General features: G+C 40.2%; 1 protein-coding gene across 1 annotated transcript; it reads right to left on the bottom strand.

Annotated features, from left to right (window-relative positions):
- Positions 1-10376: 10376 nt before the first annotated feature.
- On the bottom strand, positions 10377-13210 carry LOC133293794 (uncharacterized). The gene is made up of 3 exons (XM_061492397.1): positions 12878-13210; positions 12433-12721; positions 10377-10567 (listed from the first exon to the last, which is right to left on the bottom strand). Exons 1-3 carry the CDS (start codon positions 13208-13210, stop codon positions 10377-10379), a joined length of 813 nt encoding a protein of 270 aa, XP_061348381.1.
- Positions 13211-13768: the final 558 nt, after the last annotated feature.

The raw sequence follows: 13768 nt of genomic DNA, 5'->3' as shown, positions 1-13768 counted from the left end.
TTGCCGGATATTATCGGAGGTTTATTGAGGGGTTTTCTACAATGGTACTGCCATTGACCCGATTGACACGAAAGGATACTCCTTTTGTGTGGACTCAGGAATGTGAGAGGTGCTTTCTGGGCCTTAAAGAGAAATTGACTACTGCTCCTGTGTTGACCCTCCCCGATCCGGAAGGTGAGTTTGAATTATACTGTGATGCTTCCAAGAAAGGTTTGGGGTGTGTGCTGATGCAAGAAAGGAGAGTTGTTGCCTATGCTTCGAGGCAGTTGAGGCCTCATGAAGAGAATTATCCGACACACGATTTGGAGCTTGCTGCCATAGTATTTGCCTTAAAAATTTGGAGGCATTTTCAGTATAAGATGAAATTTGCTGTGTTCAGTGATCACAAGAGTCTAAAGTATTTGTTTGATCAGAAAGAGCTGAACATGAGACAGCAGAGGTGGGTTGAATTTCTAAAAGATTATGATTTTGAGTTGAAATACCATCCGGGTAAGGCTAATGTGGTAGCGGATGCATTGAGTAGGAAGTCTGTCAGCGTGTCCCAGTTGATGTTGTGGGATAATGAATTAATTGAGCAATTTCGTGACTTGAAGCTGACGGATGTCTTTATTGGGAGTGTGGATGAATTCTGGAATACACGGGTTGAAGATGGGTTGCATGAGAGCTGTCGGGTGGAAAATAAATTATACGAGAGGATTAAAGAAACACAGGTACGGAATGACAGTGTCAAGTATTTGAAAGGGCAGAGTGGAATATTTGTAAATGAGCAGGGATTGTTATTGTACCAGGGCAGAATTGTTGTGCCCAAGGAGTTAGCAGGAGAGGTAATGGTTGAGGCCCATAAGGGTCAGTTTGCTGTCCACCCGGGTGCCACAAAAATGTATCAAGATCTGAAAACTAAGTTCTGGTGGCCTGGGATGAAGAAGGATGTGGTTGAATATGTGTCAAAGTGCTTGATTTGTCAGAAGGTTAAAATAGAACATCAGAAACCGGCAGGGTTACTTCAGCCGTTAGATATACCAGAGTGGAAATAGGAGAGCATCTCTATGGATTTTGTTGTTGGTTTGCCTCGGACTCAGGCTGGTCATGATTCAATTTGGGTTATAGTGGACAGACTTACGAAGTCTGCGCATTTTCTTCCAGTGCGAGTGGACTTTTCTACTGAGAAATTGGAAAAGTTATATGTGAAAGAAATTGTAAGGCTCCACGGAATACCGGTTAGCATTGTGAGTAACCGGGATCCGAAGTTTACTTCTCATTTTTGGGGAGCCTTGCAGCAGGCTTTTGGCACTCAGCTTCGGCTGAGCACTGCGTATCACCCGCAGACTGATGGTCAGACTGAGAGGACCATACAGACACTCGAGGATATGTTGAGAGCTTGCACACTGGAGCAGGGCACTGCTTAGGACATATATTTATCACTGGTGGAATTCTCTTATAATAACAGTTTTCACTCCAGTCTGGGCATGGCACCGTATGAGGCATTGTATGGGCGTAGATGTCGTACTCCTACTTGTTGGATAGAGGTAGGCGATAAAGAGAGGTTTGGGCCGGATTTTGTGCAAGAAACTACAACACATATTGAAATGATCAGAGAAAAACTTAAACAGGCACAGAATCGGCAGAAAAGTTACTATGATAATAGACACAGACCGCTGGAATTTGAAGAAGGTGATCATGTGTTTGTGCGGTTATCTCCAGTTACCGGTGTTGGACGTGCATTGGGAGTAAGGAAGCTGAGTCCTCGTTTTATTGGGCCGTATCAGATAATGAAAAGAGTAGGACCAGTGGCCTATCAGCTTGCCTTGCCCCCACAGTTGTCAAATCTGCACGATGTTTTCCATGTATCGTAGCTGCGGCGTTATATTTCGGATGAATCACATGTGGTGATACCGGACGATATTGAAATTAGAGAGAATCTAAAGGTTCCTATAGGTCCTAGTGAGGTCCTTGACCGCAGTGAAAAGAAGCTTAGAAGCAAAGTGATTCCAATGCTAAAAGTGCAATGGGAAGGACGTACGCCTGAGGAGGCTACTTGGGAGCGGGAGGATGAGATTCTCCGGCTATATCCTGAGTTAGCGGACAGGTATGATTTAATTTTGCGGACAAAATTCTAAAAGTTGGGTGAGTATAACACCTCACAATTTTAAATTAAGTGTTTAAACCATTAAGTGTGTAATTAAGTGAAGATTCAGGGAAAATCCAAAAGATTAGGCCAAAATACAAAGAAAGGGCAAAACGGTAATTAGCCAACACGCAACCCTAGGAAGATAAAAATTGAGTAGAAGGTCTCAGATGTTAAAAACAACCCTGGAAATGGATTCAGAACGAAAAATTGAGTGGATAGGCAAGTTTCAGAAAAATCAGTGAATAGTGTTTTTCGCGGGTAAAAATATCGCGGTACGATTGCACCGTAAAATGTGCCAGTTGAGTTTTGAGCTCTAAGTTTCAAATAAGAGTTATAAATGGTCTATTGAGTTAGGAAATATGATTGTTGATAAAATCTGATAAAAGTAAGTCATTTTGGGGAAGCGTGCCAACAGCGCGCGCAATAGCTTAAAACAGTGTTTTTTCCTAACGAATGGAGGACTCTGAATTCATCTGATCAAGTGTAATTAAAGGAGTTTAGTTAATGTTAAAAATCATAATTTCTAAATAGGTTTTGAATTTACGGACGTCTAGTGATGGTTCGAGCGCGTTTTAAATCGCGTGAGGTGGCGTGGGACCCACCCCACTTAGATTCCACTTGAACACATCATCAAAACACTATTCCTTCATCACTCCCAGTCCCCTCTCTCTCTCTCTTCAGCCGCGCACAGCCCCCCTCCCCCTTCATTTTTGTGAAAATCCTTCTTTGATCACATGGTGGAGTATACCTAGGAGGAGTCATTTACCTTGCATTTGGGTGAGTTATTTCAACATTTCAATGGTTGATTTTTGAATTGTGTTTATGAACCCTAAAGAGGGATTTTATGATGTGTTGTGTTAGAGAGCTCAAATGGAAAATGTCTGTTAGATGATAATGCCTTAGAATGATGTATTAATGCTAGAAATGCAATGAAAATTTTAAGTGAAAAGTGATGATTTTTAACTTAGTGGATTTGGGGTCATGATTTTGGGACTTTGGAATTTTGTGTTGAGGCATTGTTTGATGAATTGTGGTATGATTATATGATGATATAATGTGGTTGTGTGAGGTGTGGAGGGATTAAAAGTGAATGGAAATCCTAGAATTGCCCTAGGTTGCAACTTGGCCTTTAAAGGAAAATTAGGAATTGATGTTGTTGGAAATTGTTTGAGTGATGAATTATGTGTTAAAAAGGTAATTAGATGGGTTGTGTGGTGATTGGCAAGTGGAAGAATCAAAGAAAAAAATAATAAGTGGTTTAGTTGGCATAATGAACCTAGAGTGAAATATTTCGCAAAACGATGCGTAAATGTCGTAAAACAGAAAAACGACGATTGAACTAGCCTCTAAGCAACCTAAGGAAGCGTAATAAAATGAGAAAGAAAATTTAGAAAAATAAATCCTAAATTAACACTACAAGGGCCGAACCATTTAGTGGGTGAAGGGGATTTTGGTGTTTTTCACATTTTGTCGTAATTTGACATAAACTGACGGCTATACATGGTTGTATAGGTTGCTGTACGTGGATTTAAACCCGGAACAGTGAACCAGTGGATTTCCCTTGGTCCTGGACCAAGTGGATTGAGGTAAGTGAATTGGTTAACACATGTATAATTGTGAAATTTCATGTGTTGTTTGAATTTCTAAGTGATAGGAAATGTCCTCCGTGTAGGCATTCCGTTGTGTACCAGGCTGTGGAGTAAGCTGCTGCAGAGCTTAGTGGACTAATATTTAAGGTAACCTCTTGGTACTGGGGCTTGTTCCCCTTTTCTGTTCCACCTTGCCAGTTGATGGCAACGGTAGGAAGTGTGTATGAGTAGTGTAGAACACATGAGCATGCATGCATTATTACAATGGGTAGTTATGTACCGAGTCTCTGGCTAGTAGACATTTTTCTTAGCCTTCGGGCAATTTCGGACTTCCACTGGATAGGTCTCCGAGAGGGAGTTCTAGTTGACCTTGGGTCATAATGTGTGATCCGGGTAGGAGTACACTAGGAATGTCTTTGGCGTTTTGGATGGTTGGGGAATCATGGTTGTGGTTTTTGGAACGCACCTTGGATGATACCCATAGGCTTATATATGCCCAGGGCGTGCGTGGTATTGGTAGCTACCATCCCGTATCGTCGTAGTTTGTATCTCTATATTCCCCATTTCTCTAAAACCCTTGCTATATCCCGTTTTTAAAAATTGGTTGTTGTATTCTATTCATATGCATCGAAGTGAACCATTGGCCGGAGTTTTCTCCAGAACCTCTGGGTTACTGAGATATATTCGTATATCTCACCCTGTCTCGGGGCATTTATTTCAGGAGGTAGCAGTGGAGCGGGAGCAGCGGGCAAGAGGCCCGCAGAGTGATTTAGTTGAGTTTTAGCCTTTTGCATTTTGTTGCCCATGTGGCCTAGGCTAGACTTAGGGCATGAACATCTCATTTGTACTTAGTAGGAGCTTCATTAGCATCTTGTTCATGTCATTTTGCCTAAGTCTAGTGGTCATGCCATGTAGTTTTTTTTACCATTTGTATTTATGTTGTAATATTGGAAGATTGTAATTAAGTTTCATTTGGAGTTGTAAGTTGTAAAGCAATATTGTAATCGTATCTTGATGCATGTCTATTTATGATGGAAGGGCGTTAGGCCTATTGTAGGTTATGATTATATGTATGATGATAATGTGCATAAAAATGGTGTTAGTCATTGCAACTAATTAAGAACAATTAAGATGAGCTATATGTCTAATAACTATAAACTGGATTGGGTTGTAAGTGCCCCAAGGCGTTGTTGGTCCTTGTGTGTGCCACCCATTGGATTATTACTGTAGTATTATGTGATTATTAGGTACATTTGAGGCTTAAATGATCTTGTACAAATTTGGGATTATTGGAAATACAAAGGAAACTCTGGCGAATTTTCTGTAGAATTGGCAGATTTTAGGCGAACTTCAGGAGGGCATATCTCCCTCCATAGGGGTCCAATAGGGACGTACCATACGCCATTTTGAAGGCTGAGATGTCCTCTACCTTGTGTAAAAATTTAAGAAAAATCTGGGTTGGCCTTCGACCTGGAAAAAGTGGAGGAACGTAGACTGCTCTTGTGCCCACTGCACATGTGGCAGTTCTGGTCCAGTTTTGGGAAATTAATTTCCGCTTCGTTTCTCAGTCAAATTAAGTGTATGATATATCAAATCGAAGATTTAGGTGTCTAGTTTATGGTGTAAAAATTTGAGAGCAATTTAATGAGTGGATTTAGTGCAGTAATTCCTGGAGTGAGAGAGGTTTAGAGCTGTTTTGGGGTTGGTTGGCTATTTCGCTTATCCAACTTCAAACGGCGATAACCGGAGCAAATGAGCTCCGAATTGAGCGTGTGATAGCTTGTTGAAAAGGGAATTAAGTAAGACGAAGATAAAACCTGAGAAGGAGGTACGGTCGTGAGCGGTGTGTTCGCAGAAAATTTAGGAGTGAACCATGCTCGAATAGGTAAAAACGTAAAGTTTGGTAATTGGCTAAGTGGGTTTATGGGAACCCCTTAGTAACTTATAATAAGTATATTGTGATGTAAAAATAGATAAAATAAATATTCCGCAAGAGTTAACAGTTATAGTCACAGCTTTTAATTATTATGCATTTTATTGTTTTAAATGATTGCGTAATAATCGGAAAAAGTTTATTCGTATTTTTATAAATGAATTGCTGTGATTGTAACTGCGCTTTATATCATAATTAATGTTAACAATACCGGTACGTAACGGGCTGTTACAGGAAGTATGTGTGAGAGTATGTTATCATGGTGTTAAGTGCTAGACTTAGACAAATTTTAGGATGGTAAGGCGAAGTTTGGGGACAAACTTCAAAACTTGGTGGGGAGAGTGTAACATCTCGCATAATTAGAAGCCTATATAAATGATAATCTAGAATGTGAAACATGCTTGAATTAAATTTATGTTAGAGTGGAATTAATTTAATTAGGAAAATTACTCTAATGGAAATTATTAGGAATAACCTTGTGTATTTTCGAAACTTAAATTCTAGTACATAAGATGGGTGATCCTTAGGAGTTTATTTAAAATGCCATGATAGATGTGTATGTATACCATGAATTGAAATTCTAAGCGTGTATAGGATAGGATTACTCTTAAGCATCTCTTATAAAAAATTCTAGTCACAACTTATACTTCATGAATTAATACGGCTTAGGCAAATTATTGGGTTTAAATTCTTTAAGGGCCACGACCCAAGTCCTTGGTGGGGAGGGGGTTTTATGATCAGCCCTAAGTCTCTTTTAAAATCATCCTTTAGTTATCTTAGAAATCTGAATGTGTGGTCTCTAATGGTCCAACCTACATGCATGTAATCTCATTGGTTAGTGAAGCACACCACACTCCCTCACCACTTCCCTCCTGTTGTACGCATAGGGTGAGAACAAAATCCTGATTGAGCTCCTCCTTAGACCAAAGCAAGTCAGCTTTGTAAGCTATGCCCAATGAAAAGAAACGCTATCAGCCTGCATGAAACCCCATTGGACGAAAATCCCACCTCTTCCCTCTTTTGTTGTGCGGATGTGTAGGGAAAAAAAACCAATTAAAAATCTGACTTGTTCTAGTATGTCAAACAGCCCCTAACTCCATCATTTCTCCTCCATCAGCGTCGTGTGAAGGACAATACAAGATGATCACATTCTATGAAAATGAAAATAAAATAAAATAATAAGGCATGTCCTTCCTCTGATTCACGGTTCGGCTGTGTGCTCAAACAAGAGGCTGTATCATTGTATTATTTCCTTATTCCTCCCTATCATCTTCGCCCTGTTGGAGATTCTACTACATGCAGAGTTTTATCTTGAATCTCACCCTCCTTCCTTCTCTAGCCGTGGACCATCAAGAGGAAGAAATGAAAGTCCCCATGCTCTTCCTTCTTTTCCCCTCCAAAGACCGTGAGTTGAACCAAAGAAAGGACCACCATACAGCTCCCAATTTCCTTCTTCACCTGTCGGTCAAAGACATGTGAGAGGTGAAGCATCTTCGGTTGTTCTTTGTTCCTTTCCACTGATGAAAACTTCACCTTGCATGCGGAGTCAGTCATGAATTCACAATCATCTTCTGTTCCACCGGTCCAGCCGAATAACAACCTTGGGAGGTGAGGAAAACTTCGTTCACTATCCTTTCTCCCTTGCTTAGATCAAATCGGTCTGAATCCTCACTGCATGCGTTTGTCTCAGCTGTGTGCGAGCTGGTTCCCCTTGCATGCCGCTGGAATCGTTCTCTTGAGGCATCAAAAAGGTGTAAGGTTGTGCTTTGTTCATAGGGGGCTAACGGTGTGCATACGAGTAGGTAAACAACCTCGAACTCTCCTTCCTTTCCCTCACTGTTTTGGTCATGGCATGCATATTGAAAAGATAAAATTCTGTTCTGTTATACCTTCACCTTTCTGTTCGATTTTATGTGTAGTTTAAGAGGTTATATGTTTCCGTTCGATTCACTTTTATGTTGTGTTGGAACCTTGGTGCGGACTAGCTTAAGAGATTGGCCTTGGAGTGTGGAAATGACTCCCCTTTTAACAGTGTTAGATTGTTTAGTGAATTAGAGCCCGTTTGGATGAGCTTTTTTTTTTCTTCAAAAGCTGCTTTTTTTAAGAAAAAAAAGCACTTCTTGAAAAAAATCTGTTTGGATATCTGCTTCTAAAAAAAGCAAAAGTCATAAAAAAAGTCAAAAATCTACTTTTTTCGGAAGCTAAAAATTTTAGCTTTTAAAAAAAGCAGAAGTCAAAAGCCAAATATTTTTTTCAAAAATCGAATATTTTTTAAAAATCTAAATAGCTGTAACTTTTATAGAAAGTACTTTTAAAATAAGGAAGTGATAAAAAAGGACTTTCTTGAAAAGGCAATACAAACGAGCCCTTAGTGTGAAGCATCAAGCCTTGCATGCGTTGTAATTAAAATTCCAGCAAGCTCATTAGCTCACTTTAGCGCACCCTTGAGCCTTGTAGTAAGGATTGTGTAATGAAGCAAATTAAGAACACATAGTTCTGCCTAAACCGAACCTGCTTGTACAAGGGGGCTGGGATTCTGTTCGCTGTAACTTATTGATAATTTAATTTGAGTCAGAAAATTTAGCTAGATTAGGAGCAAGGAAAACCGGTTACCTAATAAAATTGAGAGAATGGAAAACTTGTTGATAAATGGTAGTAATAACGGGAAACAGATTCTGAACTTGTCTCACTTGTAATTAGAAGCACAAAAATCATAGGGAAGTGGAATTTATAAATAAAATGTCATGAACCTTTTTAATGTTAACCGAATTGGTATGTTTGGTAAATGTTGGATTTTCGCTGTTATGAGAAAATGAAAGAAACCATTTGAAGTCAGAATTAGTTAAGAAAAGGACCATGCTAACCGTATGTGAATTAAGAGCCTAGGGAAATAAAAGTGCTTCGTAACGTCTAGAAAAAATTATAGCATGTAATTCTGACTCGTTGTATCTTATTTAGGTGCGTATAAACATTAAGAACGCGGACTGTCTCGGTACTGTTTGATTTAATTGTGGACGCACAGGTATGTGTTAGGCGGTATTACCTGATGTGACTATTGACTAGTGTATGAATTGTGAATTGTTGCTCACATATGCCTTATGATTATTTTGCCATAAAAGATGAAATTATTCTGCCTATGAAAATGTTATGATTATGGAATTTCCTGTTATGAAAAGAAAGAGTGGCTTGGCAGTATGGCATCCAATAAGAAGTATAAGTTATGAAATGATGATATATGCATGCACCGTACATCATACCGCACTTGCCTGTCTGTTTGTGTGTGACAGCTTAGCATGGCATGCATGTACCAAATTCATGTTAGTCCTGAGTCTTAGAATAGTTATACCTATAGGACCATGTGATTGAGCACGCATCATATAGGCATCCCTTGATATCAGGGTACTGGGACAGTTGGCGTCAGTCCACATAGGCCATGGTGGAATTCCCCAAATGATGGTGTCGTGCATGGAATTTCCACTGTGATGGCACGTGCACGACGGTGCTATGAGCGTGATGAATGCGTTATATACGCAATATGATATATGATGAAAATGATATATGATGAAAAGGTTATATGATGAAAAGGATTTCATGTTTGAAGCGACTGTTTATAATTTTGTGCTTAGTTTAATACTGTTGCCACACTACTGAGATTTCTCTCACCCATTTGGGGCTGCTATTTTTATAAAATGGCAAGAGGACGCAAAAGCATATGAGGACTTTGCTGTTGGTTTCTACTGTTGGGCATGTTACTGTGATTGTATTAATTTTATGGATGACTGTATGAAATTGAGAAGCTTATATTGCTGTGAACTATGATTTTATTATTGCATTATGGTTTTATGACCAGCAAGTATTTTGGAAACGGATTTTAGAAACGTTTTACGAAAACTGAATTCTGATGTTTTGAAAGCTAAGTGTAAACTGTTTTGCGAGCACTTTGCAAGTTAGCGTGCTGGGGCTACGGACCTCCGATTTTCCTATAATTTATATGCACACGTAGCCCCAAGTGTCTAGTTTCATTTTATATAAACCTTTCAAAGAAATTCTGAAAGCTCGATTTATTATGAATTTTACCAGCCAGGACGTTTGTGATATTGTCACTGTTTTACCCCTTATTTTGCGAGTTATGTTTCGAGGGGAAAACGAACTTCAAATCACTATTATTTTATATGAACGTAAAGCCTCAGATGTCTAGTTTCTAGATTACAAAGAATATCTTTTGAATCGTTGAAATGGATTTTATACGAATTTTTAAAGACAGTAAGGTCTGCCAGGAAATTTATATTTTTAGTAAGTTAAGAAATTTTTCGTACTCTGATTTTTGTAAGGAACCCGATTTCAATTATAAGTTTTTAATTGGCCTTGTAAAAATCATTTTTCAGTCTTTAATATATGATTAAAGAACTCTAATCCGCTTAGCAAACAACTCTCTTGGAGGCCTACAAGGGAGGGTGTTACAACCTGCCTGAGTCTGAGGCAAACCAACAACGAAATCCATAGAGATGCTCTCCCATTTACACTCTGGTATATCCAACGGCTGAAGTAAACCAGCAGGTTTATGAGGTTTTATCTTGACTTTCTATCAAATTAAGCACCTTGATACATACTCAACAACATCCTTCTTCATCCCAGGCCACCAGAACTTAGTTTTCAGATCTTGGTACATTTTTGTGGCACCTGGGTGTACAACATACTGACCCTTATGGGCCTCAACCATTACCTCCTATGCTAACTCCTTAGGCACAACAATTCTGCGTTGATACAATAATAACCCCTGTTCATTCAAAGATATCCCTCTCTGCCCTTTCAAATACTTGATACTATCGTTCCGTATTTGCGTTTCTTTAATCTTCTCATGTAATTCATTTTCAATCCGTAAGCACTCAAATTCATCCATCCTACCTCCAAAGACATCTGTCAATTTCAAATCATGGAATTGTTCAATCACTTCGTTATCCCACAACACCAGCTGGGACACGCTGACAGACTTCCTACTCAAGGCATCAGCCACCACATTAGCTTTACCCGGATGGTATTTCAACTCAAAATCATAATCCTTTAAGAATTCCACCCACCTCCGTTGTCTCATAGTCAGCTCTTTCTGATCAAACAAATATTTCAGACTTTTGTGATCAATGAACACAACAAATTTCATCCCATACAGAAAATGCCTCCAGATTTTTAAGGCAAATATAATAGCAGCAAGCTCCAAGTCGTGTGTCGGATAATTCTCTTCATGAGGCTTGAATTGTCTAGAAGCATAAGCAACCACTCTCCTCTCTTGCATCAACACACACCCCAAACCCTTCTTGGAAGCATCACAGTATAATTCAAACTCACCTTTCGGATCAAGGAGGGACAACACAGGAGCAGTAGTCAATTTCTCTTTAAGATCCAGAAAACATCTTTCACATTCCTGGGTCCACACAAAAGGAGTATCATTTCGTGTCAATCGGGTCAATGGCAGTACCATTGTGGAAAAACCCTATATAAATCTACGATAATACCCAGCAAGACCCAGAAAGCTCCAGATCTCAGTAACAATCTTCGGTCGTTCTGAGTCAATTACAGCATCAATTTTATTTGGATCCACTGCAACACCCCTAGCAGAAATCACATGACCCAGAAATTGCACCTTAGATAACCAGAATTCACATTTAGACGGCTTCGCATACAACTTTTTATCCTTTAATATCTGCAACACAGTCCTCAGATGCTCAATATGCTCTTCCTCACTCTTAGAATAGATTAAAATGTCATCAATGAACACAATTACAAACTGGTCCAAATACGGTTTAAAAATATGATTCATATAGTCCATGAACACCGCCGAGGCATTAGTAAGCCCAAAAGGAATCACCTGATACTCGTAGTATCCGTATCTAGAACGAAATGCCATTTTAGGCACATCCTCCGGCTTAATCCGGATCTGGTGGTATCCGGACCGGAGATCAATCTTAGAGAATACAAAGGCACCCCTCAATTGATCCAACAAATCATCAATACGCGGAAATGGGTACCTGTTCTTAACCGTAACCTTATTCAACTGCCGGTAATCAGTACACAACCTCATGCTTCCATCCTTCTTTTTCACAAATATTACTGGTGCTCCCCACGGAGACACACTCGGCCTAATAAAATCCTTTGCAGATAGCTCCTCAATATGTTTCTTCAACTCAGCCAACTCCAGCGGCGACATCCGGTATGGAGCCAAAGAGATAGGCCCCACACCAGGAAACAATTCAATCGAGAACTCAATCTCTCTCTCAGGTGGAAAATTCGGTATCTCATCAGGAAATACATCCACAAACTCATTAACCACCAGAATACTAGAAATCTCTATCTCCTTATCACCCACCAATCCACCCAAGAAAACATAACCCAGATCACCAGCCTTTAAGGCTTTAATTGTCTGACACATAGACAGAAAGGGAGACGGACTTACCGAGGGCTTCTCCTGAGATAATATCAACCTCTTTCCACAGCAATCAATTATGGCGCAGTTTTGAGAAAATCAATCCATACCCAATATCAAATTAACAGAGGCCAGAGGCAAGATAATCAAATCAATTGTGTATGCCTTCGTAGATAAACTCGACCTCTTTACAAATAAAGGAGGAATCACTAATCTCTCCTGTAGCCGTAGTAATACGCATAGGGGGAATCATCCGTGATACTCTTAACCCCAACCCTTTTTGCAACATATTCAGCCACGAACGAGTGTGTCGCTCCCGAATCAAATAAAATAAACAAATCAATATTTGAGATAAAAATTGTACCTTTAACCAGATTAGGTGCCTTCTCTGTTTGCTGCACATTTGTAGTATAAACCCGTCCAACGGTAGGAGCAGATGGCAAGGACTGCAGATTCGCAGCCTGCCCCGTATTACTGTAACAATCTTTGGCAAAATGCCCAACCTTACCACTTTTGAAGCAAGAATTCGGAGCTGCAGTACAAGGCCCCTGATGATACCTCTTACACTTCTCACATCGAGGATTAGAATTTCGGTCATTAAACCCACTTCTCTGACCACCACCCCTCTTGAACTTACCTGGAGGCTGCCTTACCTGCAACCCCCTACCTCTATTATTATTCTGATGGTAGCCACCTCTGTTATTATTATTAGACGGACCAGATGTCCTCGCAAAACTAGACTTCGGATACCTGCTATAAACACTTTCAACCCTATTGCACTGGGTCACTAGATCAGCAAAATTTCTCACAGCAGTATTAGACATTCTTTTGGCAATCTTCTCATTTAATCCCCTCTGGAATTTAGAAGATAAAATCTCAGGAGCTGGCAGCATACCCCCGTAGTTTGCAAACTTAACCAGCTCATTAAATTTCGCCACATAGGCATCAACAGTCGTGGTACCCTGTACCAATTTATCAAACTCACCCTGCTTATCTTCCCGAACATCCCTGGGAAAATACTCCTCATGAAACAATCTCTCAAATAATGCCCAAGTTAATTCTTCCCCCTGAATAGTAAAAGGGCGAGATGCATTGTACCACCACTCGTGGGCATCCCCCTCAAGCATATAGACAGAATACATCAATCTCTGGGGATCCTGACACCTCATAACCTGAAATATTTTCTCCATCCCTATCAGCCAAGTAGTCACTACCTTCGGGTCCCTTGACCCTTGAAATGCTAGCGGTTTATGTTTTCTAAAAGAAATGAGCCTTTTCTCATCAGTACCAGCAAATACCTGCCCAGCAACCCCAGAAGACTGAGCAACAACAGAAGGATCCACAGAAGGCTTTGGGATATAAGTAGGATCAGTAGTGTGGCGACTAGCCTCCTCAGAATGACGACTAGCCCCACTCCCCTCCTGCTGAGGAGTAACATATGGCGTACGGGTAGGAGTCACCGTAGCCGTATGTGGAGGAGAATCATCCCTCCTGTGCCGAGTCCTATCTGCCCTCATCTCATTCATGAAGGCATGCATCATATCCTGATTATTTTTCATCAGGTTCTCGGTCATAGTTCTATTCGCAGCAGTCTCTTCCTGCAGAGCATTTAGAACTGCAGTAATAGGATCTGGTGCTGCTAGACGACCTGCACCTCGAGTTCCACGGCGACCTCATGCCCTACTCATGATATCTGTACA

This window comes from Gastrolobium bilobum, unplaced genomic scaffold (genome assembly GCF_033153095.1).
Source record: "Gastrolobium bilobum isolate Gb01-03AN ecotype WA unplaced genomic scaffold, APGP_CSIRO_Gbil_v1 utg130629, whole genome shotgun sequence".
Lineage (NCBI taxonomy): Eukaryota > Viridiplantae > Streptophyta > Magnoliopsida > Fabales > Fabaceae > Gastrolobium > Gastrolobium bilobum.
This window is presented reverse-complemented; position numbering and strand designations above follow the sequence as displayed.